Genomic DNA, 25,720 nt, shown 5'->3' with positions numbered 1-25,720 from the left:
GAGCAAAGAGACCGTGGAGTGCAGGTTCATAGATCCTTGAAAGTAGAGTCGCAGGTAGGTAGGATAGTGAAGATGTTTTATATGCTTTTCTGTATTGGTCAGAGGTCATGTTGCGGCTGTACAGGATGTTGGTTAGGCCATTTTTGAAATATTGCATACAATTCTGGTCTCTTTCCTATCAGAAGGATGTTGCAAAACTTGAAAGGATGCAGAAAAGATTTCCAAGGACATTGCCAGGCTTGGAGGATTTTAGCTATAGGGAGGATTTGAGCTATAGGGAGAGGCTGAATTGGCTGGGGCTGTTTTCCTTGGAGTGGCAGAGGCTGAGGGGTGACCTGATAGAGGTTTATAAAATCATGAGGGGCATGGATGGAGTAAATAGACAAAGTCTTTTCTCTGGGGTCGGGGAGTCCAGAACTAGAGGGCATAGGTTTAGGATGAAAAGGGAAAGATATAAAAGGGACCTAAGGGGTAACTTTGTCATGCAGAGGGTGGAACGTGTATGGAATAAGTTGCCAGAGGGAGTTGTGGAGGCTGGTACATTTGCAACATTTAAAAGGCATTTGGATGGGCATATGATTAGGAAGGGTTTGGAGGGATATGGGCTGGGTGCTGGCAGGTGGTACTAGATTGGGTTGGGATATCTGGTCAGCATGGACGGTTGGACTGAAGGGTCCGTTTCCATGCTGTACATCTCTATGACTCTATGACTCTAAGATGCATTAATCTGAAAGTTAATTACTTCTGTAGATGCCACCCATAAGTATGCCACCATCCTTTGGAGATTTGTTTTCAGTTTAAGTTATCCGAAGAGGTATAGCTTTCCTTTATTATCTCTTGAAAGAGGATATATCAGCTTCTTGTTTGCTTTTCAATACTTCCAAACTAATTTAGCTGATTTCTTTCTGTTGCAATAAGAGACTATGTGGCCCATAGATTCTCAACTAGGTAATCTTCTAGGTTTTGTTCTTTCACAAAATTCAAACTGAGATAAAACCACACAATTTTACTTCTCTTTCAGTGCAGGTCTATCTGAATTTAATTTACATTGGCTATCTTCTGTCAGTCAACTGCAAACCATATCAGATCCAAACTGCAACTAACTGTCCCAGTGAACACCAAGAAATTGAAAGCAGAGTAATTTATTTAGCTCCACCCATTTCCATGAAGATGTAGCCTGCTCTGTGCTATTCTAAAAGTGAGCTTTAAGTTAGTATTCTCTCAGAGAATCATCGGCAACTTATTTTTTGAAGCAATGACACAAATGGATTTTACAACTTTTTAGGGTCTACTGAATGCCTTTAAACTTCAATGCTATCTTCCAAAACAAATTATCTCTGAATTGCACTCCTTGCATGCATTGCAGACAGAATGTCTCCAGATCTTTAGCTAAGAAACCAACCTCAATATCTTCTATTACCTCTCTCAAGTCCTGAACTTTTGAACCTACAACTGAAAAGTTATATTCCTAAAGCTTAAGTTGCCATCTCTTAACAGACCATAGGGTTGCTCTCTCATTCAAGAAGACATGACTGGTTGTGAGTTAACTAAAGGGCCGTCATACCTCAGACGAGGAGAGAGGTTGAGAAGGATAGCCCTTCATACTAACCTCAGCTGGTGATCGAAATTGAACCCACACCTGTTGGCAACCCACTACTTTGCAAACCAACTATCCAGCCAACTGAACTGAATTGATTCCCTTCTGAAGTTTTATTCTAAAACATTTCATATATGTACAAGATATTCACAACACAATTCTGATCTCTTTCGCATTCCCAATTTTAGTCACTGCATCATTTCCTTCAAGATGCCCAAGTCCTAATTATTGGAATTCTCTACCCAGTCTCTGCACCTTTTCTCATTCTCTGCTCATTTTCTCACCTGTTTGTAACAGGTCACCTTTTTGATCAAGCTTTTGTTTATCTCCTCTAATATCTCTGATGTGACTCAGTGTCTATTTGATAATGCTCTTCTGAAGCTAGGGACATTTTATGTTATTTAAGCCTTAATATAAATACCAGTTGTTTTTGTTGATGATATTTCAGACGTACAGCTTTTTCAGAAAAGTCATTTCTGCTGATGCTGGCTGACTTGCTGTGTGCTTGCAGACTTTTTGGCTTTTGTTTAAGATTTTAAAAAATTCCACAAATGTTGGCAATTTCTCAGACCTAAAGTAGCTCAGCCTGAAGAGAGAACTTCCAAGCGCAATTCACAATCAATTTGGAAAATCTTTACATATCTGACTCAATTATGGAATAGTAGGATCAAATAAAATCAGCTGAACTAGACTATTGTGTCAAGCATCATCATTACCAGGACTGGTTCAATAGAAGCATTGCTGAAATATGTGACCTCCCAGAACAAAAACAAAAGCCTTCATTGCCTGACAGACTGCAAGTGAAGAAGAAAGTTTAGCAACTTCTCAAGGCTGATGCCCAAAGCCAAACCTGGAAGACAAAGGACATGTGGTAGAAAGAGAAAACGCAACAATATTTAGCAATTTGCTGACTATTATGGTATGAAGTTATGTTTTGAAACTAGTAGGGCCACATATATGTCCAAAGTCAAAGGTTCTTGTGTTATTTTTAAAGATCACTGGATACCATTTCACTTCTGCAAACTAGGAAGTTCAAAAGAAGTTGCATCAAGACACTGTTCAAAAGGGCCACAACACACTGCAGTACACCAGAACTGCAAAAAGAGGAAGAAAAACACCTATACAATGTATTCGCCAAAAACGGATACCCGCGCAATTTCATCAACAGATACCTAAGGGAAAGCCAACGGAACGAGGACATGCCACAGCCCAAAGGACTAGCCACATTACCATATATCAAGAGCATTTCCAAACTGACAGCCAGACTACTGCGACTAGTAGGACTCATAACAGCATACAAACCAACAGCCACTCTCAGACAACAACTCACCAGAACAAAGGACCCGATACCCAGCATGAGCAAAACCAATGTAGTGTACAAAATCCCATGCAAGGACTGCACAAAACACTACATAGGACAAACAGGAAGACAGCTAATGATCTGCATCCATGAACACCAACTAGCCACGAAATGACACGACCAGCCATCCTTATTAGTCACACACGCAGATGACAAGCAACATGAGTTTGACTGGGACAACACTACTATTATAGGACAAGCCAAACAGAGAACAGCCAGGGAATTCCTAGAGACATGGCACTCATCCACAGATTCAATCAATAAGCACATCGATCTGGACCCAATATACTGACCACTGCAACAAACAGCTGGAACCGACAACTGGAAGTGGCAGAGACAAATCACTATAAATGCCAGAGGAAACATCACAGAAGGCTCTCAAGCACTGAGGATGTCACCTAGACAGGGGACGAAATGTCTGCAACACAAATTCCCAACTCGGCGAACAGAACCACAACAAATTCAAATGAACTTGTGGTGATCACTGCTAGCAGCCCTGAAATTTCTACCAAGAAGTCAAACATTACTCCCAGATTTACCAGAGAATTAGCACTTTTTATATACATAGGGAAAAATGTTGATTTAGTCAATTATCATCATATTAATCCACTCCCAGTGATAGCAGCCATCATTAGAACTATCTATCTAACAGCTAACTTTCTCATTGAAGCTATCTTAGGCCTGTTAAACCCAACAGGACCTCAGTTCAGCTTGGTCCAAATATGGACAAAAGCATTTTTTAAATTAATTCATGGCAAGTGGGCATCACTGGAGACCAATACCTATTGTCTGGTCACCCAGAAGGCAGAATCAGCCACATTGCTGTGAGCCTGGACTGACATGCAGACCAAATGCCAGATTTCCTTCCCTAAAGAAGATTAATGAACCAGATGAGCTTTCCCCTGACAATGGTCATTAGCTTCATGTTCATCATTAGTCACTTCATTCCAGATTATTATTAAATTCAAATTCCATGGCAGGATTTGAACCCAGGTCCCCAGAACATTATCTGCATCTCTGGATTAATATTCTCGTGATGATATCATGAGGTCATTGCCTCCCCTGAATTGGAGATGTGGGACGAGAGTGACCTTCAACATTACAGCAACAGGAGGAAGGAGAGCAAGATACTAGAGAAATGGCTCTGACAGGAAGAGTTGTGTTGGGTCGTCACTTTGTAACTCTCATAAGGGGGTGAAGAGAAATTGCAAAGTGTCCCTTTTGCAGTAAGTTGTGGAAGGCAAGATGGGAATACCTTCTTGGAGAGGGTGAAGTGATCCATAAGTGAAAGGTGTGATGTGTATAAAACAATAAGGTATAGGAACAAAATTCAGCCATTCTGCCCATCGAGTCTGCTCTGCTATTTGGTCATGACTGATATGTTTCTCAACCCCATTCTTCTGCCTTCTTCCTATAACACTTGATCCCTTTACAAGAGATATCAGCTATCAGCTAAACACATGGCTGCAGGGATGGCGCAGGAGGGAGGGTTTCAGGTTTATGAATAATTGGGGCTCATTCTGGGGAAGGTGGGACCTCTGCAAACAGGACAGTCTTCACTTGAACCAGAGGAGTACTAATATCCTGGGTTGGAAATTTACTGGTGCTATTCAGTTGGGTTTAACTAGCTCAGTGTCCAGATTAGAGTGGTGCTGGAAAAGCACAGCAGGTCAGGCACATCTGAGGATCATGAAAATCGACGTTTCAGGCAAAAGCCCTTCATCAGGAATAAACTAGCTCAGCTGAGATGTTGTCCTAGTGCACAGGAGGATGAGAGTAAGGAGGACATGGACAAGATTTCACAGTCACAGGAATGTGCTGGCAGACAGCAAGCTGGTTTGAAATGTGTCTATTTCAACACTAGAAGAATCCAAAATAAGGTAGGTGAGCTTGCAGCATGGATAGGTAACTGGGACTTCGAAGTTGTGGCCACTTCGGAGACATGGACAGAGCAGGGTCAGGAATGGATGTTGCAGGTTCTAGTGTTTAGATCTTTCATTAAGAACAGGCAAACTGTAAAAGGGGGGTAGGTATGGCTTTGTTAGTCAAGGACAGTATAATGGCGGCTGAAAGAAATTTTGACGAAGACTTGTCTACTGAGGTGGTATGGGCTGAAGTTAGAAACAGGAGAGGAGAGGTCACACTGCTGGGAATTTTTTTATGGGCCTCTGCAGAATTCCAGGGATATGCAGGAGAGGATCGGAAACACGATTCTGGGTAGGAGTTAAAGGAACAGGGTGGTCATTATGGGGGACCTTAACTTCCCCAACATTAACTGGAAATGCTATAACTCTAGTATGTCGGATGGATCAATTTTTGTCCAATGTGTGCAAGAGGATTTTCTGACGCAGCATGTCGAAGTACGAACAAGAGGGGAGGCCACACTAGATCTGGTGCTTGGGATTTAGTGGTAGGTGAGCACTTTGGAGAGAGTGACCATAATTCAGTTATGTTTAGTTTAGCAATGGGGAGGGATAGGTACATGCCACAGGTCAAGAGTTATCGATGGGGCAAGGGCAATTATAATGTAATTAGGCAAGAATTAGGATGCATAGAATGGGGTAGCAAAATGGAGGGGATGGGGACAATCGAAATGTGGAGCTGGTTTACGAAACAGATATTGCCTGTCCTTGATGGGTATGTCCCTGTCAGGCAAGGAAGAAGTCATAAGGTAAGGGAACCGTGGTTTACTACAGAAATTTCATCTCTTGTAAGCGGAAGAAGGAGGCTTATGTGATGATGAAACGAGATGGTTCAGATGAGGCAATGGAGAGTTACAGATTAGTTAGGAAGGATTTAAAGAGAGAGCCAAGAAGAGCAAAGAGAGGACATGAGCAATCTTTAGCGGGTAGAATAAAGGAGAACCCTAAAGCTTTCTATAGGTGTGTGAGGAATAAAAGGATGACTGGGGTTGGAATAGGGCCAGTCAAAGACAGAAGTGGGAAGTTGTGTGTGGACCCTGTGGAGATTGGAGAGGTGTGAAATGAATGTTTCTCATCTGTTTTCACTCAGGAAAAGGAGAATATTGTCGAGAAGAATGAGATACGAGATATTAGACTAGAAAGGATCGAGGTTAGTAAGGAAGAGGTGTTATCAGTTTGAGAATGAATTTATTCGAGGATTCTCTGGGAAGTGAGGGAGCAGGTGATGGAACCTTTGGCTTTGATCATTGAGTCATCATTGTCTACAGGTTTAGTACCAGAGGACTGGAGGATTACAAATGCTGTGCCCTTGTTCAAGAAAGGCAATAGAGATGACCCAGTTAACTATAGACCAGTGAGCCTTAAGTCTGTTGTAGGAAATGTTTGGAAAGGATTATAAGAGATAGGATTTATAATCATCTAGCAAGCAACAAGTTGATTGCAGATAGTCAACATAGTTTCGTCAAGGGCAGGTCATGTCTTACAAACCTCACTGAGTTTTTTGAGAATGTAACCCAGCATGTAGGTGAGGGTAAGGCAGTTGATGTGGTGTACATGGACTTTAGTAAAGCCTTTTATTAGGTTCCAGATGGTAGGCTGTTGGAGAAAATGCGGAGGCATGGGATTGAGGGTAATATTGCAGTTTGGATTAGAAACTGGCTTTCTGTAAGAAGGCAGCAAGTGTAATTGATGGAAAATATTTAGCCTGGAGTCTGGTTACTAGTGGTATGCCACAAGGATCTGTTTTGGGACCAGTGCTGTTTGTCATTTTTATAAATGACTTAGATGCAGGCATTGGTGGATGGGTTAGTAAGTTTGCAGATGACACTAAAGTCAATGGAGTGGTGGACAGTGTGGAATAATGTTGCAGGTTGCAGGGGGACTTGGATAAACTGCAGAATTGGGCTGAAAGGTAGCCAATGGAGTTCAATGCAGATAAATGTGAGGTGGCTCACATTAGGAAGAATAACAAGAAGGCAGAATATTGGGTCAATGGAAAGATTCTTGGTAGTATGGATGTGCAGAGAGATCTTGGAGTCTATGTACATAGATCCATGAAAATTGCCACCCAGGTTGATAGTGCTATTAAAAAGGCATACAGTGTGTTAAGTTTTATTGGTCGAGGGATTGAGTTCCGGAGCCATAATGTCATGTTGCAACTATCCACAACGCTAGTGTGGCCACACTTGAAATATTGTGTACACTTCTGATCACCCCATTTCAGGAAGGATGTGGAAGCTTTGGAAAAGGTGCAGAGAAGATTTACCAGGCTGTTGCCTGGTCTGGGGGGATGTCTTATGAGGAAAAGCTGAGAGACTTGGGTCTGTCCTCATTGGAAAGAAAAAGGCTAAGAGGGGATTTGATTGAGACATACAGGGTGATCAGAGGATCAGATAGGGTAGACAGTGAAAGTCTTTTTCCTAGACTGATGACGTCAGCTTGTATGAGGGGACTTAGCTACGAATTGAGGGGTGATAGATTTAAGACAGGTGTCAGAGGCATGTTCTTTACTCAGAGAATGGTAAGGGCATGGAGTGTCCTGCCTACCAATGTAGTGAACTCAGCCACATTAGGGAGATTTAAACAATCCTTAAATAAGCACAGGGATGATGATGGGATAGTGTAGGGGGGATGGGCTTAGATTAGTTCACAGGTCGTCACAACATCAAGCGCCGAAGGGTCTGTTCTGAACTGTATTGTTCTATGTGCTATGCCATTTCTCTGCCCATCTCTTCAATCTATCTATATTCTGCTACATTCTGTGACAGTCCCCTTCACTATTTGCTACTCCACCAATCTTGGTGTCAGCTGCAAACTTGCTAATCAGGCAATCGATACCTTCCTCCAAATCAGTTATAATTATATCACAAACAACAGTGGTCCCAGCACAGATTCCTGTGGAACACTACTGGTCACAGGTCTCCATTTTGAGAAACTCCCTTCCACTACTACTCTCTGTCTCCTGTTGCCCAGCCAGTTCTCTATCCATCTAGCTAGAACACTCTAGACCCCATGCGACTTCACCTTCTCCATCAGCCTACCTTGGGGAACCTTATCAAATGCCTTACTAAAGTTCATGTATATGACAAAAACAGCCCTTTCCCCATCAGTCAACTTTATCACCTCCTCAAAGAATTCTATTAGGTTTGTAAGACATGACCTTGCCTGCACAAAACCATGCTGCCCATTAATGATAGCCTATTTTCTTCCAAATGGGCATAGATCGTATCCCTCAGTATCTTCTCCAGCAGATTCCCTCCCACTGACACTCACTGGTCTATAATTACCTGGAGTATCCTTGCTACCTTTCTTAAAATAGGGGACAACATTAGCAATTCACCAATCCTCCGGGACCTCACCATGTTCAAGGATGCTGCAAAGATATCTGTTAAAGCTCCAGCTACTTCCCCTCTCGCTTCCCCCAGTAACCTGGGGTAGATCCCATCTGAACCTGGGGACTTGTTTACCTTAATGTCTTTTAGAATACCCAAAACTTCCTCCCTTCTTATGCCAACTTGAGTACTCATGTCCCTCTCCTCAGTGAATACTGATGCAAAATACTTGTTAAGAATCTCACACCTTTTCTCTGACTCCACTTTCCTCCTTTGTCCTTGAGTGGGCCAACCCTTTCTCTAGTTACTCACTTGTTCCTTATCTGTGAAAAAAAGGCTTTGGGATTTTCCTTAAACCTGTTTGCTTAAGATAGCTCATGACCCCTTTTAGCCCTCTTAATTCCTCATTTCAGTTGGTCCTACATTCCCGGTATTATTTCAAAGGACAATTGGAAGTATGCATATTTCTAGGAGCATTGAAGAGATTGCAGAGTTATAAAGGGTGAAATCACATTGGAAAAGAAAGAATAAGAGTTTTAAAATGAGTTGCTTCACTGCATCTGAGTGTTACGTTGGCAAGCACAATGGCTCAACAGGACTTACTATGATTCAAGACACAGGCTGCAGAATTTCGGGTGGCCTTAAGTTATAAAGAGTAGGGAATGAAAGTTTAACCGGGAGTGCTTTTGAACAGTTGAGTTTCGAGATAACAAAGTAGGTTTTCTATTCTATATTCTTTGATCTGATGTAGGAATTGCTGATACAGTCAGCATTTGTTGCCTATACCTAAATGGGCAACATTTGAACTAAATGGCTTACTAGGTCTTTTCAGAGAAAAATTAAAAGTCAACCACATTTTTTATTGGTGTGGAATCACATGTGCACCAGACTAGGTAAGTAATGCAGCTATCTTCATTTAAAGGATATTAGGGAAACAGATTTTTATTAATAACAAGTTCTCATGGTCAGCATAACTGAGGCTAGCTTTATATTCAAGGTTCATTAATTAAATCTATATTTCACTCATTACTCTGGTTGGATTTAATCCACGTGCCCAAAGCTTCTAGACTACTAGTACGGTGATATTATCACCACATCATTATCTCTCCACCATAAATTAATTCTTCAACTGAGGCCATCACCGCAGAATTCATAGATCAAAATCAATGAGGTCCAGTTTTGAATGCGTGCATCTAAATTTCTGCCAACCAGATTACTTTGTTATACTCATCTGTACACTTTTGTTATTCCAGCTCCCAGCTTGTATTTATCATTTTATGTTTGGACTATACCTGTTGGACTATAACCTGATGTTGTGTGATTTTTAACTTTATGTTGAATGCCTTTTTAGGAAGCTGGGGAAATGGTTCGCTCCTTTGTTGGTGGCCTGGAATTGATTGTTAATTTGCTAAAATCTGATGATATCGAGGTTCTAGCCAGTGTTTGTGCAGCTTTAGCCAAAATAGCCATGGACGAAGAAAACCTTGCAGTTATAACGGACCATGGAGTTGTTCAAATGTTGTCAAGTTTAACATACACAGTAAGTAGCCTTGGTATGCACTACTTGTTAAAAGAGTTACATAGTTTGGCATTGTATTTACAGGACAGGAACAGGCCATTTGACCCAACAGGTATATATCAATATTTATATGTCACATAGGCCTCCTTCCACCCTTCTTTATCTCATCCAATCAATATATCCTTCTTGTCCTTTCTCCCTCATCTTTATCTAACTTTCTGTTAAATTTACTCATTCTAGTTACATCAATTATTCATTATAGTACTGAGGTTCACATTCTAACCACTGCCTGGGTGATGTGCTTTTTCTTGAATTCCCCAGTGGTTTTATTCATGATTACCTTATATTTATGGCTGCTATTTCTTGTCTCCCCCACCTCTCCATGTCTAATGTGTCAACCCCTTTTCATAATGTTGAAGATCTCAGTCAGAAATAGAGACCCAAATTACTGAAGCTTTCCTGATCAATGCAGCAGACAGAAATTGCTGGAAAAGCCCAGCAGGTCTGGCAGCATCTGTGGAGAGAAATCAGAGTTAGTGTTTTGGATTAAGTTAACCCTTCCTCAGTACACATGGTTGTGCTCACTTGCCAATATCTTCACATGGTTCAGGTTAGTAGAGAGCCAATTACAGAGCTGAGAATGAACTTTTAAAAAGTTATGCTGCCAAAGGAATTACCAAAGTATCACTGTGAATTCCTAAAATGTCCAATGTTCTTATGGTTGCCATTTTAATTAGGCATTGCCCCAGCTAATTCCTTCACAAAACTGGACACTCATTTTGTTGTGTATACACATGGTGTCTGGTAACCATGTTAAATATGTATATTTTTTAAAATATACATATAGAATGTTTCCTAAACCAAAATAAATATCTACATGCACATCCTCTTGAGATTGGCGCTTAGAGACAAGTAAGGGCACTGAAAATAATTTAACTGGTTGAAGATAGCCAGCATGGATCTTTAAAGAGCAGGTCATGCCTGACAAATCTGATTATGTTTCTTAAAGGTGTGACTAAAGTACTAGACAGAGTGGTGTTTATAGATGTTATCATTTTGGGCTAGATCTTTTTGTATTGTACGTGCAGTGCTGGTGTGTTACAGATGCATATTGAAACCCTCAGAATGACATAATTTGTGTACCTACCCAGTCAGTTTAAACATTTGTTGAACTGATTTACACTACCTAAGACCTTCCATAAATGACTCTTGCACTGATCTTAGTGTCAAAGACTTGGGCTAGATATGCACTATTTACCCAGATACTTAAAACCAGAATGACAGCACTTTTTAATCTCTGCTGTAACTCCGTGATTAACAGCACAATCTAATCATTGCCCCCATACATAATCTCCCTGATACCCAACCACTCCACCCAGTAACCAATCGAATTCAAAACACACTCCTGACCCAATTCCTCACCTCCCAACCCACATCCCACTTCCCCTAATCTGGCACCCACTGCCTGTTCTGATTACCACTCCCCTATTCTTACCACCCTCCCAATCCATGTGCGCTCCACTCCCTCGCCGTCACCCCTCCCCACCAACTGGTCTGCCTAAACCAACTACCCACACCCCAATATTATTTTCACAACACTCCTCTTTCACCTATCCACCTACTCACTCACCCACCTATTTCATCACTTACTCAATCTCTCACCTAATCATTCACTTATTCACCCATTCACTCAACACCCAAGTGCTTATTTGCCCCATTGAAAAACTTGAGACTTTTAAAACTTACCTGATTATAGTCATAGATCATTGTGCTGTACAGTATGGAAACAGACACTTTGGTCCATCTTGTCCACACTAACCAGATATCCCAAATTAATATAGTTCCATTTGCCAGCATTTGGCCCATATCCCTCTCAACCCTTCTTATTCATATATCTATCCAGATGCCTTGTTGAATGTTGTAATTGTACCAGCCTCCACCAATTCCTCTGCAGCTTATTCCTTACACGCACCACTGTCCGTATGAAAAAGTTGCTGCTTTGGTCACTTTTAAATCTTTCCCTCTCACCTTAAACCTATAATCTGTAGTTTTGGGTTCACCCACGCCGGGCAAATGACCTTGGCTATTCACCCTATCCATTCCCCTCATGATTTTATAAACCACTATAACGTCACCCGTCAGCCTCCGATGCTCCAGGGCAAGTAGCCTCACCTATTCAGCCTCTCCCTGTATCTCAAATCCTTCATCCCTGGCTATATCCTTGTAAATCTTTTCTGCACCCTTTCAAATTTCACAACATCTTTCCTGTAGCAGGGAGACCAGTATTGAATGCAATATTCCAAAAGTGGCCCAACCAATGTCTGTACAGCCACAACATGACCTCCCTATCACAGCTTTCTCTCTCTGTTAGTCTCAAAGCTGCTTCCAGACTTCAACTGTCTGTTTCCAGGTACATCGAAAACCAAAAGTAGAATAGCTGTGTACAATCTATCACCATAGCCATATGGGACACCTGGGATATTCCAATTGGAGATCAAATAGAGATTGAAACTATCTCCATTTCCCAAACCTTACCGTTGATCTGAAATGTATATAAATACTTGAATATCTCCTTACATTTATCAGTTGCTTCCAAGCATCTCTTTGATCTGGGAAAAAATGTGTGAATAATTTGCACCACTTATTGAGACAACTGTAGACATCTGACTCTGCCTCAAAATTCAGAGAGGTAGTCCATTGCTTAGTGTTTTCTTGCTTTAAACTCTGACTTCATAAAGAATCCAGCCTTTAAATTACAATTATTCTAGTTGTGTTTACCATGTTCAAAGATATGAGTCATGAAATTACAAAACACTATGTAAAACTCTGATGACCATTTAGTGCTGTGAACATTTCTGCACATGTTAAGATGGATATATTAGCCTTCAGAAGAGTGAAGAGTGGATCTATAGTAGTATAAGAACTGGAATCCAATGGTTAAACTACAAAAAACAAAGCTAAGAATGAAATGAAATGTTTATTTTGTCTCTCAGCAACTGACTTCTTGTAGAATCAGAAAAATTATCTTGGAGTTTGTTTTTGAGAAATATTACTGATAGTAACAATCATCATTAGTTGATATGGAAACACATCTTTAGAGAAAAAAGCAAACTTACTGTTTCAAGTCACAGATGACTCTTCTTCACAACAGCTCCATAGATGCTGCCAGACCTGCAAAGTTTCTCTTTCTCAAAGCATTTTTTATTTTTATTTGAGTTCCACCATCTGCAATATTTTGCTTTCATTATATTTAATATTCCCAATAACAAATACTATGTGTTTATTTTACTCTTCTTACAGAGGGATGATATGCTACGGCAGAATTTAGCAGATGCTGTTGCTTGCTGTTGTAAGTGGGGAAACAACAGAGTTGCCTTTGGAGAAACTGGGGCTGTGGCCCCGCTGGTCCATTATCTCAAATCAAAAAGTCCTCGTGTTCATCGTGCTACAGCACAAGCCTTGTACCAGCTTTCATTTGATCCGAACAACTGCATTACCATGCATGAAAATGGTGTGGTTAAGGTAAGCTTATGCAATTCCTAAATGCTAAAAGTGGATATATTTTAATCTACTTTTTATGTTCTTATTAATATCTTTTTCATTTCTTCATACAACATAATTGGGGTATGGAATATTTTAATAAATGGATATAAAAACATTTTGTTTAATCTATCAACTAAGGAGCACATTCTAAAAACAACATGATTTGGTCCTGATTTTCTATAGTTTATTCAACAGATTCCCTAGTGTTAAAGGGCTGTGATTGTACAGTGCTGAACTTTCTGAGATGCAGAGAATGAAATGGAAATTACAAAATGGATTGAGACCACTTAATCCAAACAGTTGAGGTTTATCCTCAGGAAGGGTCTTCGAATCTGAAATGTCACTCTGCTTTCTCTCCATGGGTGCTGACAGATCTGCAGAGGTTTTCCAGCAATTTCTGATTTTGTTTCTGATTTCTAGTATCTGCAGTTCTTTGGTTTTCTGGAGAAATGTAAATATTGCATTTGTTTCAGAAATAATTTAAAGATAAACCCAACAACTAGAGGCAAATTAGTTTAATCTTGACAAGAAAAGGGGACTTGTGGAAAAAGCAATGCCTTCCCACACCCTATTCCTATTCAAGGCCCAAGCATGCTATCTTCCCATGTCAGCTTTTCACTTGTTGGCAACCTCCTCCCGCTAGCTACAATATTGTATCTATTACTCAGTAATTTGCAGCCATATCTGAGGTTAGATTAGATTAGACTTACAGTGTGGAAACAGGCCCTTCGGCCCAACAAGTCCACACCGACCCGCCGAAGCGCAACCCACCCATACCCCTACATTTACCCCTTACCTAACACTATGGGCAATTTAGCATGGCCAATTCACCTGACCTGCACATCTTTGTGACTGTGGGAGGAAACCGGAGCACCCGGAGGAAACCCACGCAGACACGGGGAGAACGTGCAAACTCCACACAGTCAGTCGCCTGAGTCGGGAATTGAACCCGGGTCTACAGGCGCTGTGAGGCAGCAGTGCTAACCACTGTGCCACCGTGCCGCCCATAGGTAGTTATGTAAGTAGCAGTAAAGACATCTATAAAATTTATTATGAAAAGGCACTTGCTGATCACCAAGCCCCACTACTCCACAGCTCACACCATAACTCTAATGTTCTGATTCAATCACCAAAACGCTTCCTTTTTGTACAGCTATGCAGAATAAAAGAAAATTTCACTAGGCCTCTTTAACAAGCTAAAAATAACCTGTTTATAAGCAAGTAGCAAACTGGTTAACATTTAGGATTTAATCTGAAATTAGAACTATATCCCCTTTCAATCCCACACCAGACACACTCACACATCACCAACAACAATAAAGACTCTGCAAAGATAATATGTTTAGAAAACACAGAAGAAAAAAAAGCTTAATTGACCAATGGTCTGAAAACCAAGGGATAGAATTTCACTTGTTGATAAGCTGTAGAGAGGTTTTCTGGTAATTCTAGGCAATATACCCCATCTCTTATCTTTCTCAAACCTTTACTTGGCTATTTTTCCAAAGTCACATGACTTTGTGTAATCAGCAAGTGGTTCACAGCCCACATGAAACTACTAACCTCATTCCTAAATAGCTACATGGGTTCTCTTCACAGTTTTGGTCAAAGACAATATTTTTAATCCAAACCAGTGTCCAAAGAGTTCAATACCTTCAAATGCACCACATAGTATAAATATAAATATGCATTCCCAACAAATTTTACAGGCCTGAAAATACAATTGCAAGGGACTAAAATTCTATAGTTATTTTACAGTAGACTGGGGAGATAGTTGGGGAGTAAAGGACACAATTTCATAAATTGCATAAGATACAAAACCTGAAAGTGATTGTGAACTATGAGGAGGTTAGTTATAAACTTCCACAAAATATAGAAATACTTGTGCAATGAATGAACAGGTGATAGTTGAAATTTAATGGAAAAAGGTTCAAAGAGACATAATTTGTTAAAAATAACAAGGAGAAGCAAAACAAAATAAAGGATGCAATGCTAAAGGGACAATAGGAACAGAGAAACTTAGGGTTATTTCTACACAAATCACTGCAAATTAGGAAGTGGTTAAAAGGCAAACATATAGTATCCTTGGCTTTATAAATAGAAGCATGGGAGTATTTTAATGAACTTGCAAGAGTAAGAATGGCAGTTCAAACTTAGAGATTGATTCAGCAGCATGTCTGTAGCAAGCTGAGCTTTACATTATCTTCTCATTCCTGCTTAATAAATGTGCATATGATGAATACTTGTAATTTTCAAATTTTGTAATTCTGTTCCTACCTTCATGATAATACAATACAATAAAGTGCTGAATATTTCATGAATAAGTAAGTTGAAGAAGATGTAAAAGAGATGTATTGTAACTTTTGCTTTTCCTAAACGTCTTCAGCCTCAGTTGAAGGAGAAGAAGCTTATTATATGACCAATATCTGTTAAGGGACTAAGGTTCATCAAAGTACAGTAACTGGTAGTAAGATTGATAAAATACATAAAAACACAACTCAATACGACACTGTGATGCATCAGGGAGGAGGGAAAGCCACCTGGATTCTTTGTTATACTTCCTAGGCTTGAGTTGTTTGGTTTGGTCAGTATTCAGGGACAGGAGGTTTTGACAGCAAGTGAGGCAGGTAAGGGGACAGGAGAGCATGAATGCAGGAGCTCAGTCTTTCCAAATGTCCAACAGGTGTAAAGTTCTTTAGGTTTATGTAGATAAGAATGAGGGCTGCAGGCTGCAGGCTAAATTAACTAAATGACTAAATTAATTCTTGTGGTACAAGAGGGAAGATTTAGAGGGAATGTCAGCATAGTTTTGAGAAATAGAAATCATGTTTGACAAATTTATTGGGGTTCTTTGAGGATTTAACAAGCAATGTTGATAAAGGAGAGTATGTAGATTGGTACATGTGGATTTCCAGGAGACATTTGATAAGGGTGCCACGTTATAAGAGTGCACAAAATAGGCACTCATGGTATTGGCATGGACAAACAGCATTAACACACAGGAGACAATCAGTCAGGATTAATATGTCTTTATCAGGTTGGAAAGATGTAACAGGTGGAGTTCAGCAAGGATCGTTTATTTACTATTGAGATTAATGACTTGGAAGAAGGAATGGAGTATGATATATCCAAATTTGCTGATAATACAAAAATAGGTTGGTGGGTATGTTGTGATGGGGACACAAGAAATATGCAAGGGGATAAAGATTGGTTAGTGAGTGAGCAGAAACTTGGCAGATGAAGTTTAATATAGCAAAATGCAAGATCATGCACTGTACTGGGAAAAATCAAAAGGCTGGCTCATATTTAAGTGGAGAGAAAAAATGCAGTGCAAAGGGACCTGGGTGTTCTTGTGCATGAAACACAAAAAGTTAGCATGCGGGTGCATCATGTAATTAAGACAGCAAGTGGAATTTTAGTCTTTATTGCTGGAGGATAGATTTTAAAAATAGGGAAATCTTTGTTACAATTGTACAGGCTTTTGTTGAGGCAGCTACTGGAGTACTGTGCACAATTTTACCCAGTATTTAACAAAGGATATCATGCCATTTGAGGTTGTTTAAAGGAGATTCATCAGGCCAATTACTGGGATGAAGAGGTTAACTTATCAGGAGCAGCTAAACAGGTGAGATTTTAATTCTCTAGAATTTAGAAGAATGAGGGGTGATCTCATTGAAACATAGAAGAACCTGAGGAGACCTCAACAGGATAAATGTTGAGAAGATGTTTCCTCAAGTGAGGCAATCTTAAAGTAAGGGACAGAATAAGGGGACGTTAATTTAGAACTGAGATGCAAAGTAATTTTTTTCTCCCAGATGATAGTGTATATCTGGAATTTTCTGCCAGAGAGTTTGGAAGCTAGATCACTGAAAACATTTAAAGAAGAGAAAGATACATTGTTGAAATATTATTCAGATGAGGGCTGTGAGACATTGGAACAAATGAGAAGTTGAGCACTGGGACAGATCAGCCCTGATCTTGTTCAAAGGCAGGGCAGACTTGAGGGCCTACTACTGTTTCTTATGTTCTTATGTTGTAAATGAAAGAGTAGCATCAAGTACAAATAGAAAGGTATAAACAGTGGAAGTGATAAACAGACCATGACAGGAAGGAATAGAGTGCAAATCTAAGAGTGAAGCAACCAATAAGAATAGAATTTACAAAAAGACTAAAAGAATTAAATTAAAGTCATGTGGCATTCAAAACAAACAGATGAACTGACAGCATAATAGAAATGCATAAGTATGATCTGGTAACCATTGCAGAGACATGGACTGACACTTAAATTTTGAAGGATACATTGCAATTCAGAATGACACGAAACTAGAAAAGCTGGTAAATTTGTTAATTAATTACAGACAATAGAGGGGCAGAATTTGCATTCAGGATGCTAGTCAGCTGTATGTATTGTGTACATGCCTTAACTATAGCCACATAGTAGGATGGAGCATAATGGGATTAATAATGAAACCTTGTCAGAAAAGCATGGTGATAATTATAGGGATAATTATTAACTGCACATAGAATAAAAACATCAAATGGCAAAGGTAGCTTATATAAGAGGTTCATAGAATAATTTTGAGATAATGTCGTGGATCAGCATATTCTGGACCCAAATCAAAGTGCAAGCCACATTAGACCTGATAATATACTATGAGATAGAATTAATTATCCCACAGCGAAGTCACCCCTAAGTAGCAGTGATAAAACATGATTGAATTTTACATTCACTTTGAGGGAGAGGAGAGTGGGCCTGAGAGTCTTTCTTCTAAATTTAAGGAAGGGAGATTATAAGGGCATGAAAGCACAACAAGCTAATGTGCCTTAACAGATTAGATTAAAGGATAAGTCAATAGAGATGCAGTGGCAGAACTATATGGGAATATTTCTAAATACACTACAGTGACATTCCAATGTAAGAAAAATTCCAAAGACTGAGCCCACTGCCTACGGTTCACTAGAAGTGTTAGAGGTAGTTCAACCTAAAAGAGAAAATATGTAATTGTGTAAAAACAGGTGGGAGGTAAGAGAATTGGTCAGAATATTTTAAAAAACCAAGAAAAATCAAAGATTAATAAAGAGGAAAAAGTTAGAGTCCACAAGATGCTGGCCACAACTATAAACAAAGGTTGTAAAGGTTTCTCTGAATGTTTAACAATGTGGGTGTGTGTTCGATAGAAAATGAGACTCGAGAATTAATAATGAACAATAAGGAAGTGGCAGATGTATTGAACAGGAATTATGCATTAGTCTACACTGTAGAGGATTAAAGTAATATCCCAAAAACAGAATTAAATCAGGAAATGGAAGTAAGGAATGAATTCTGGGAAATCACAATCAACAGAGAAGTGGTATTGAATAAATTGCTGGAGCTACTGGTTGATGTGTTCAAGTCCTAATGGACCATCATGGGCCTAGGGCATGGTGGCCAGGCACAAGTTCCCTTCACCATGCCACTACAACAAAACAAAAGTCGCCACTCCTCACCTCCATCTAACCTCAACTCAGCAGTATGAGTCCTCGCTGGACCTCACCAATGCAGACTCCAGTGATGCTGCTGGCTACTGCACCAGCCCAAACATGACTCTGCCACCACCATGACTCTGCTTCAGGCCTACCTCACCAATGCAGTTGCTGCTGATGCTGCTGGGTTTTGTATTGGGCTTAAACTCACCTCCATCGCCATCTACATGAATCTGCACTGGACACAGGCGCCATCAGTAAGTCAAACTGGCCTCCACTACAGCAGCCATGAGTTGTCTGCCTCAACAATGCAGAAGCTGCCAGGAATCCTGATGTCGCTACAAGTCCGCACTGGTGAAAACACTCACTGCTGCCAATGCCATTGCTGCGATGAGCTCTTCACCAAGAGCTAAGTAAAATAAAATATTAAAAAAGGACTAAAGAGAGGAAAAAGATGAAATATAAAGCAGACAAAACGGATAAGTCCTGGGCTCAGAGGCCCTACTCTACCTTGGTAGAAGTTGATTTGAGTTATTATTGTCATATGTACCAAGGTACAGTGAAACATATTGTTTTGTGTGCTCACCAGAAGAATCATACTTTAAGTATATCAGGCTGATAGAACTGAATGCAGAATGTAATGTTACAGTTACAGAGAAAGTACAGAGAAAGGTCAACTCTGATGTATAAGAGATCCATTCATAAGTCTGATAGCACCTGGGAAGAAACTATTTTTAAATCTCTTGATATGTGTTTTCAAGCTTTTGTGTCTACTGCCCAATGGAAGAGGGTGGAAGCTAGTGTATCCACAGGGGGAGAGGTCTTTTATTATATCGGCTGCTTTCCTGAAGCAGCAGTAAGTGTTGATGGAGTCAATAGAAGGGAATCTGATTTTCATGATGGACTGGGCTACGTTCACAACTTTCTATAATTTCTTGCAGTATTGGGCAGAACAGTTGCCATACCAAGCTGTGATGCATCCACATAGGATGCTTTCTATGGGGCATCTATAAAAATTGGTAATAGTCATGTGGACATTCTGAATTTCCTTAGCCTTCTGAGGAAATAGAGGAGTTGGTTGCATTGATGTGAATAGACCAGGACAAATTCATAGTGATACTTACCCCATACTAAATGGCAGAGAAGGCTAAAGGGGCAGAATTGCCCTCTTCTGTTCCTAGTTGTTAATGTTCTTAATTTTTAAATTTCACTTAACTCAGGTGAAGCCCCATTATATTGGAGAATAGTAAATGTAATTCATTTATTCAAAAAGGGAGAAAGAGACAGAAAGCAGAAAACTACAGGCCAATTAGCTTAACATCTATCTCAGAGAAAATGCTAGAAAATCTTATTAAATAAATTACAGCAAGATACTTAGATATAGTATATGCTGTGGATAATGGGAAACCGTTGGATGTACTTAGATATTTAGAAGGCATTTGATAACGTGTCACATCAAATGTTATTGTGGAAAATAAAAGCTCATTGTGTAAGGGCTGGCATGGATAAAGATTCACTGGCTAAGAAGAAGCGGAGAGTAAGCATGAAAGGTTGTTTTTCAGATGGCAAAAACATAATGAGTGGTGTGCCACAGGGATTGGTGCTGGGACCTCAACTGTTTGAAATTTACAAATCACTTACTTGAAGGGATGGAAAGTACAGCTGCCAAATTTGCTGATAGCACAAAGACAGGTAGGAAATTAAATTGTGAAAAGAACATAAGGAAGCTACAAAAATATATTGATAGCCCAAGTGATCATGTAAAGATGTGGCAGATGTAGTATAATGTAGGAAAATGTGAAATTGTCTATTTGGCAGGTAGAATAAAAATGAAGCAAATTACCTAAGTGGTTAGAATTATGCATCAGTTATACAGGGTACTGGTGAGATCACATCTGGAGTACTATGCACAGTATTGATAACTTTATTTACGAAAGGACATTGGAGGAAGTTCGGAGAAGGTCTACCAAGCTAAGATCTGGAAGGGGAAGTTTGTCACATGCGGTAAGGTTGGGCTGGGAGAAACGACCTATGGACCTGTCAAAAAACAGCCTGACGTACTTATACTCACAGAATGGGGAGGCAGTGGCATAATGGTAATGTCACTATACTAGCAATCCAGAAACCGAAGCCAGTGTTCTACGGTGAAATTTGAGTTCAAGTAAACAAAATCTGAAACAGACAGCTGGCTTAATGGCAATCATGTAACTGTTGCTGATTGGTATAAAAATCTACCTGTTTAACTAATGCCCTTTAGGGAAGAAAATCTGCTCTCCTTACCTGGTCTGGCCTACTTGTGACTTCAAACTCAATGTGACTCTTAATTATCCTTGGGCAATTAGGGCAATAAATGCTGGCCAGCCAGTGATGCCTTCATCCTATGAATGAATATATCAAAAAAACCTTATGGACAATGCCCCATTGTCATAGTTAAGTCAAAATACTACAGATGCTTGAAATTTAAAATTAAAACAGAAAATTCTGGAGCAACATCAGTGGAGAGCGAAAGAATTAATATTTCAATTCCAACATCGCTTCTGAAGGAAGCTTTTGATTAAGTGTCACATCAAAGGTTTCTACAGAAATTAAAAACTCTTTGTGTAAGAGGTAACATATTGACATGGTTTGAACATTAGCTAGCTTATAGGAAGAAGAGAGTAGGGAATAAAGGGGTCATTTTTGAATTGGCAAGATCTAATGAGTCTGTAACGAGTCTCTAATGAGTGGTGTACCATAAGGATTAATGCTTGGGTCTGACCTCTTTACAACTTAGTTGGATGAAGAGTCCAAAAATATGGTTGCCAAATTTTCTGATCAGTAAAATTGAAAAGTAAACTGTGAAAAGGACACAAGGAAGTTACAACTGAATATAGATAGTTTAGGTGAATGGGAAAAGATCTGTCAAATGCAGTCTAATGTGGGAAAATGTGAAATCATCCAATTTAGTTGGAAGAATAAATAAGAAACATATTGCCTAAATGGTAAGACATTGCAGAACTCAGAGAAGCAGAGGAATCCAATGCGACAAGTGGCAAGAATCCCAAAAGGTTAGAATGCAGGTACAACAAGTAATTAAGAAAGAAAATGGAATGTGAACATTTCTTGTCAAGGGAGTTGAATACAAAGTATGGAGGTTTTGTTTCTATTATTCAAGGGACTGGTGAGAACTCATCTGGAGTATTGTCTACATTTGATTAGATTACTTACAGTGTGGAAACAGGCCCTTCGGCCCAACAAGTCCACACTGACCCGCCGAAGCGCAACCCACCCATACCCCTACATTTTAGCCCTTACCTAACACTACGGGCAATTTAGCATGGCCAATTCACCTGACCCGCACATCTTTGGATTGTGGGAGGAAACCGGAGCACCCGGAGGAAACCCACGCAGACACGGGGAGAACGTGCAAACTCCACACAGTATTGGTCTCCCGAATTAAAGAAGAGTGTAAATACATTCGTGTAAGTTCAGAGGTTTACTAGATTAATTTCTGGAATGGGTGTCTTGCCCTCATAAAGGCTGAAATAGGCATAAAGAGCAGTAGTGGAGTAATTCTAGGTTTATAGCATGATAGGGAGATGGAACAGAAGCTGCGGAGATTAGATTAGATTAGATTAGATTTACAGTGTGGAAACAGGCCCTTCGGCCCAACAAGTCCACACCGACCCGCCGAAGCGAAACCCACCCATACCCCTACATTTACCCCTTACCTAACACTACGGGCAATTTAGCATGGCCAATTCACCTGACCCGCACATCTTTGGACTGTGGGAGGAAACCGGAGCACCCGGAGGAAACCCACGCAGACACGGGGAGAACGTGCAAACTCCACACAGTCAGTCGACTGAGTCGGGAATTGAACCCGAGTCTACAGGCGCTGTGAGGCAGCAGTGCTAACCACTGTGCCACCGTGCCTCCCACCAATGTCCTCTGCCAATTAGGAGACCAGCTCCTCTTTGCTCCTTGACAGTGACAAGAGGTTGTCTGAAATATCTAGCTCCCAATGTAGTCCATTTGAAGTCTTCATTTGAGTCCTGTCTATAAGGACCCATCAGAAACCTTTCCATCTGAGATGACCTGGCTAACAATTCTTTTACCCTTGGCCTGACTACAGCCCAGTCCTTCTCAGCGACTCATCATACTACAATAACCTCCAAGGTAATTTTGTTTGAGGTTTAAATGACCAAATTCATCATCTGGGATAATAAAATCAAAGCATTGCATATACTAGAAATCTGAAATGCTGATACTGAGATGAACCAAGATACTGATTGTGTGTAGAACTTCATGTTTTTAATTCATCATCTGGTGTGTTTAGTGGGATTCCAGTGGGTACTTACGTGGCTGATAAGGCAGGTCTGTGCAAAGAAGGTTTTGCAATAAACATGATAGAATACTGCAGACAATGAGTTTCGATAAATTTCTGGCTTGAAATTCTTGCTCCTTTCATTTTCCCTATCCCTTTGAAATGCATCTGCTTTTCAAGGAGGCAACATTGTTTTCACTTTGTTAAATTAGATGCAGCCGTTCTGAGTGACATTCTTCCGCAACTCAAATTCAATATCAAAACTCCTGACTGAAGCCTCCTGAGTGTCCTTTGACTGCCATGAGAATGATACCCCAGACTCAAACTCTCCATAGAAAATTTATTCTTGTAAGCAAATGTCAAACATTTTTGGCTACGTGACCAGCCCAACTAAGTTGTTACTGTCTCAGTATAGTGTGATGCTTGACATGCCACCTCAAGTGAATACTGTGTCTGGTATTTTGCCTTACTATTTGATCTTCAAATGCTTCTGAAGGTAGCACAAGTGAGCATAATTGAGTTTCTTTCAGTTCTTGGGTGCCCGAAAGCAGAAAATGTGAGAGAGAAGGCAGAGCATAGAAAGGAAGGGAGAAGGTCCCTGGCATTCTGCTCATCATACTGGATAATAGAAGGAAGGTGAGCTGGAATTTCAAAAGGAATGTAATCCTGGAATATCTTCATTTTCTCAATGTTCTGAGTGACACTGGATGGCACAGCCTTTATTGCAGCCTAGCTACCAGGAGCCATATCCTTACAGGACTGTGGAAAACCAGGATTTCTTTGCCCCAACCAGTTCTGCTCTGTCTCTTTATTATGTGACATTTTGCCTTCCACAAGAGAGAGTAGAATGTACTCGTGTAGTGCTGTGTTTGGTGCTATGTCTTCTGTAGCTAAATAGTTGAACGTTGTGTGGAGACAGCTTGAGTTGTATATGATGCTGACAACATTACTGTAGCTGTGCAATGGTGAGGAAGCAGTTGTGGTGCATTGAGCAGCTTGAGATTATCATGGTGGGTACATGACGTCACGTGAAGATATTTTTACTGACCTTGATCAGCTACATGAGGTAATTAAGCTGCTTGTGGCAGTGCTGCCAATCTCAAATCTGGTGCTAGGAATCGAAAACCCTGGCCAGTTTCTCTCATTGTCTTCTGATGGTGATTTTTGAGGGTATCCTGGTGCCCTCTGGAATCATGGTGTCACTCCTTTTACTGACCTTCATCACTAATGCCATTTATGCAGCATCCTTGATCCTGGAAATCTCCCTGCACTAATGTTTCCGTTTCCATGTTTAAATTGCAACACTATTATTCAGTGCAGATTCCGTTTAAGAGGGACAGATTGTCTATAAAAGCAGAAAGGTGGCTGGATCATGTGCTATTAGCACATTGTTCAACTTACAGCAGCATACAGAAGAAGTCAGCAAGGTAGAAGACATTCAGCTCTATGCTGCAAGCATGGTAATAAGGTGGAAGAACCAAATTTACCAAATTTCCAATGGTGCCAACATGGATAGATTGAGAATCATTACACCCATATGTGAAAAATAGGATAAGCCCATCTTTATCCCAAGTTCCACTCCAAATGTTATGTGGAACAGCAACCAGTAGATATAGACCACACACTTAGCATGATGTCATCAATACTCTAAAGTTATCATTTCACTTGTTGCATTTTTAAATTTGTGCATACAGATCTGAGTTTGTTTCAGTTTCTCTTTTTATCACAGACTCCACAATCCAGCTTTGCTGATGGGGACCACAGTTCACTGAATCTGCAGAAATCTCGGATGCCCAAAAATGATGCAGCAATATTAAATTCTAAATTGAAAGTTTGCAAGCAGATGATTCAGTTAAATGTGCTCCTTGCTGGAAACAAAATTTGCTCAATTTCTTCTTAGATATCATGAAAAGAAGCATTGGGGCATTGTTGGTGTTCAAAGTTGCTATGTTTCATTACTTCATGGACGTGACAATATTTTTGAATCAGTTATCTCCTGAGCAAAATTGAGAAATCATTTCTGGCAGAGTTCCTCATGATTAAGTTATTTATTCCTATTTTCATGCCCCTGTACAATGGCCTATCATCCTAGGCTATGATTGTGTAAACTTGCTGTTAAAAAAAACATTGTTACTGTACTGTACTTCAGAATTTGTTAACGATCCTAATGGCATTATTTTTTGGCATAGCACTAAAATATTGTATCAAATCATTATTATGATTGTTTAAAAGTCCAGTCTCTAGGAAATATATTTTGATAATGTGGGTCAGTAATGACATGTGAGAAATTGCATGAAACTAGGAGAAAGCACAGAAATTAAGAGAGAAATCATGAAGAATAAAAGCAAAATAAAGAGTTTGTCAGCAGCACTTTCCTACAATGAAATGACCATTCAGTTTGAGATACTGCAGTTTTAAATAGAATATCATTAAGTTGCACTGGAATTCACCTTACCTATATTGTTGCCAATGACACTCATGACAAAAATCCTGCAACTTTGTAACTGGAATTCTGCCTTGCGTAGAAATGATCTGGTTTATAGCAAGTGCTGTTTTTATTTGGTGATTAAGTACTTATTATTCAGTTTTAGTAATATTCCAGGTCACAATTTCAGTCACTCTTTTATTTTTAAAGATTTTTTGCCTTCAGCTATCCTGAATATTAGTCAGTATCAATAGTA

At 39.9% G+C, this 25,720-nt stretch overlaps 1 protein-coding gene across 1 annotated transcript in view; it reads left to right on the top strand.

The window, feature by feature from the left end:
• odad2 (outer dynein arm docking complex subunit 2) overlaps positions 1-25,720 on the top strand; it is a 374,269-nt gene that overhangs the window by 293,201 nt on the left and 55,348 nt on the right. Inside the window, exons 18-19 of the mRNA XM_060825721.1 lie at positions 9,563-9,751; positions 13,031-13,252. Of these exons, the coding sequence (XP_060681704.1) occupies positions 9,563-9,751; positions 13,031-13,252 (411 nt within the window). The remainder of the gene's footprint in view (positions 1-9,562; positions 9,752-13,030; positions 13,253-25,720) is intronic.

The sequence above is a fragment of the Hemiscyllium ocellatum genome, chromosome 5 (genome assembly GCF_020745735.1).
Source record: "Hemiscyllium ocellatum isolate sHemOce1 chromosome 5, sHemOce1.pat.X.cur, whole genome shotgun sequence".
Taxonomy (NCBI): domain Eukaryota; kingdom Metazoa; phylum Chordata; class Chondrichthyes; order Orectolobiformes; family Hemiscylliidae; genus Hemiscyllium; species Hemiscyllium ocellatum.
The sequence above is the reverse complement of the archived record's forward strand: the minus strand, read 5'-3'. Positions and strand labels throughout refer to the sequence as shown.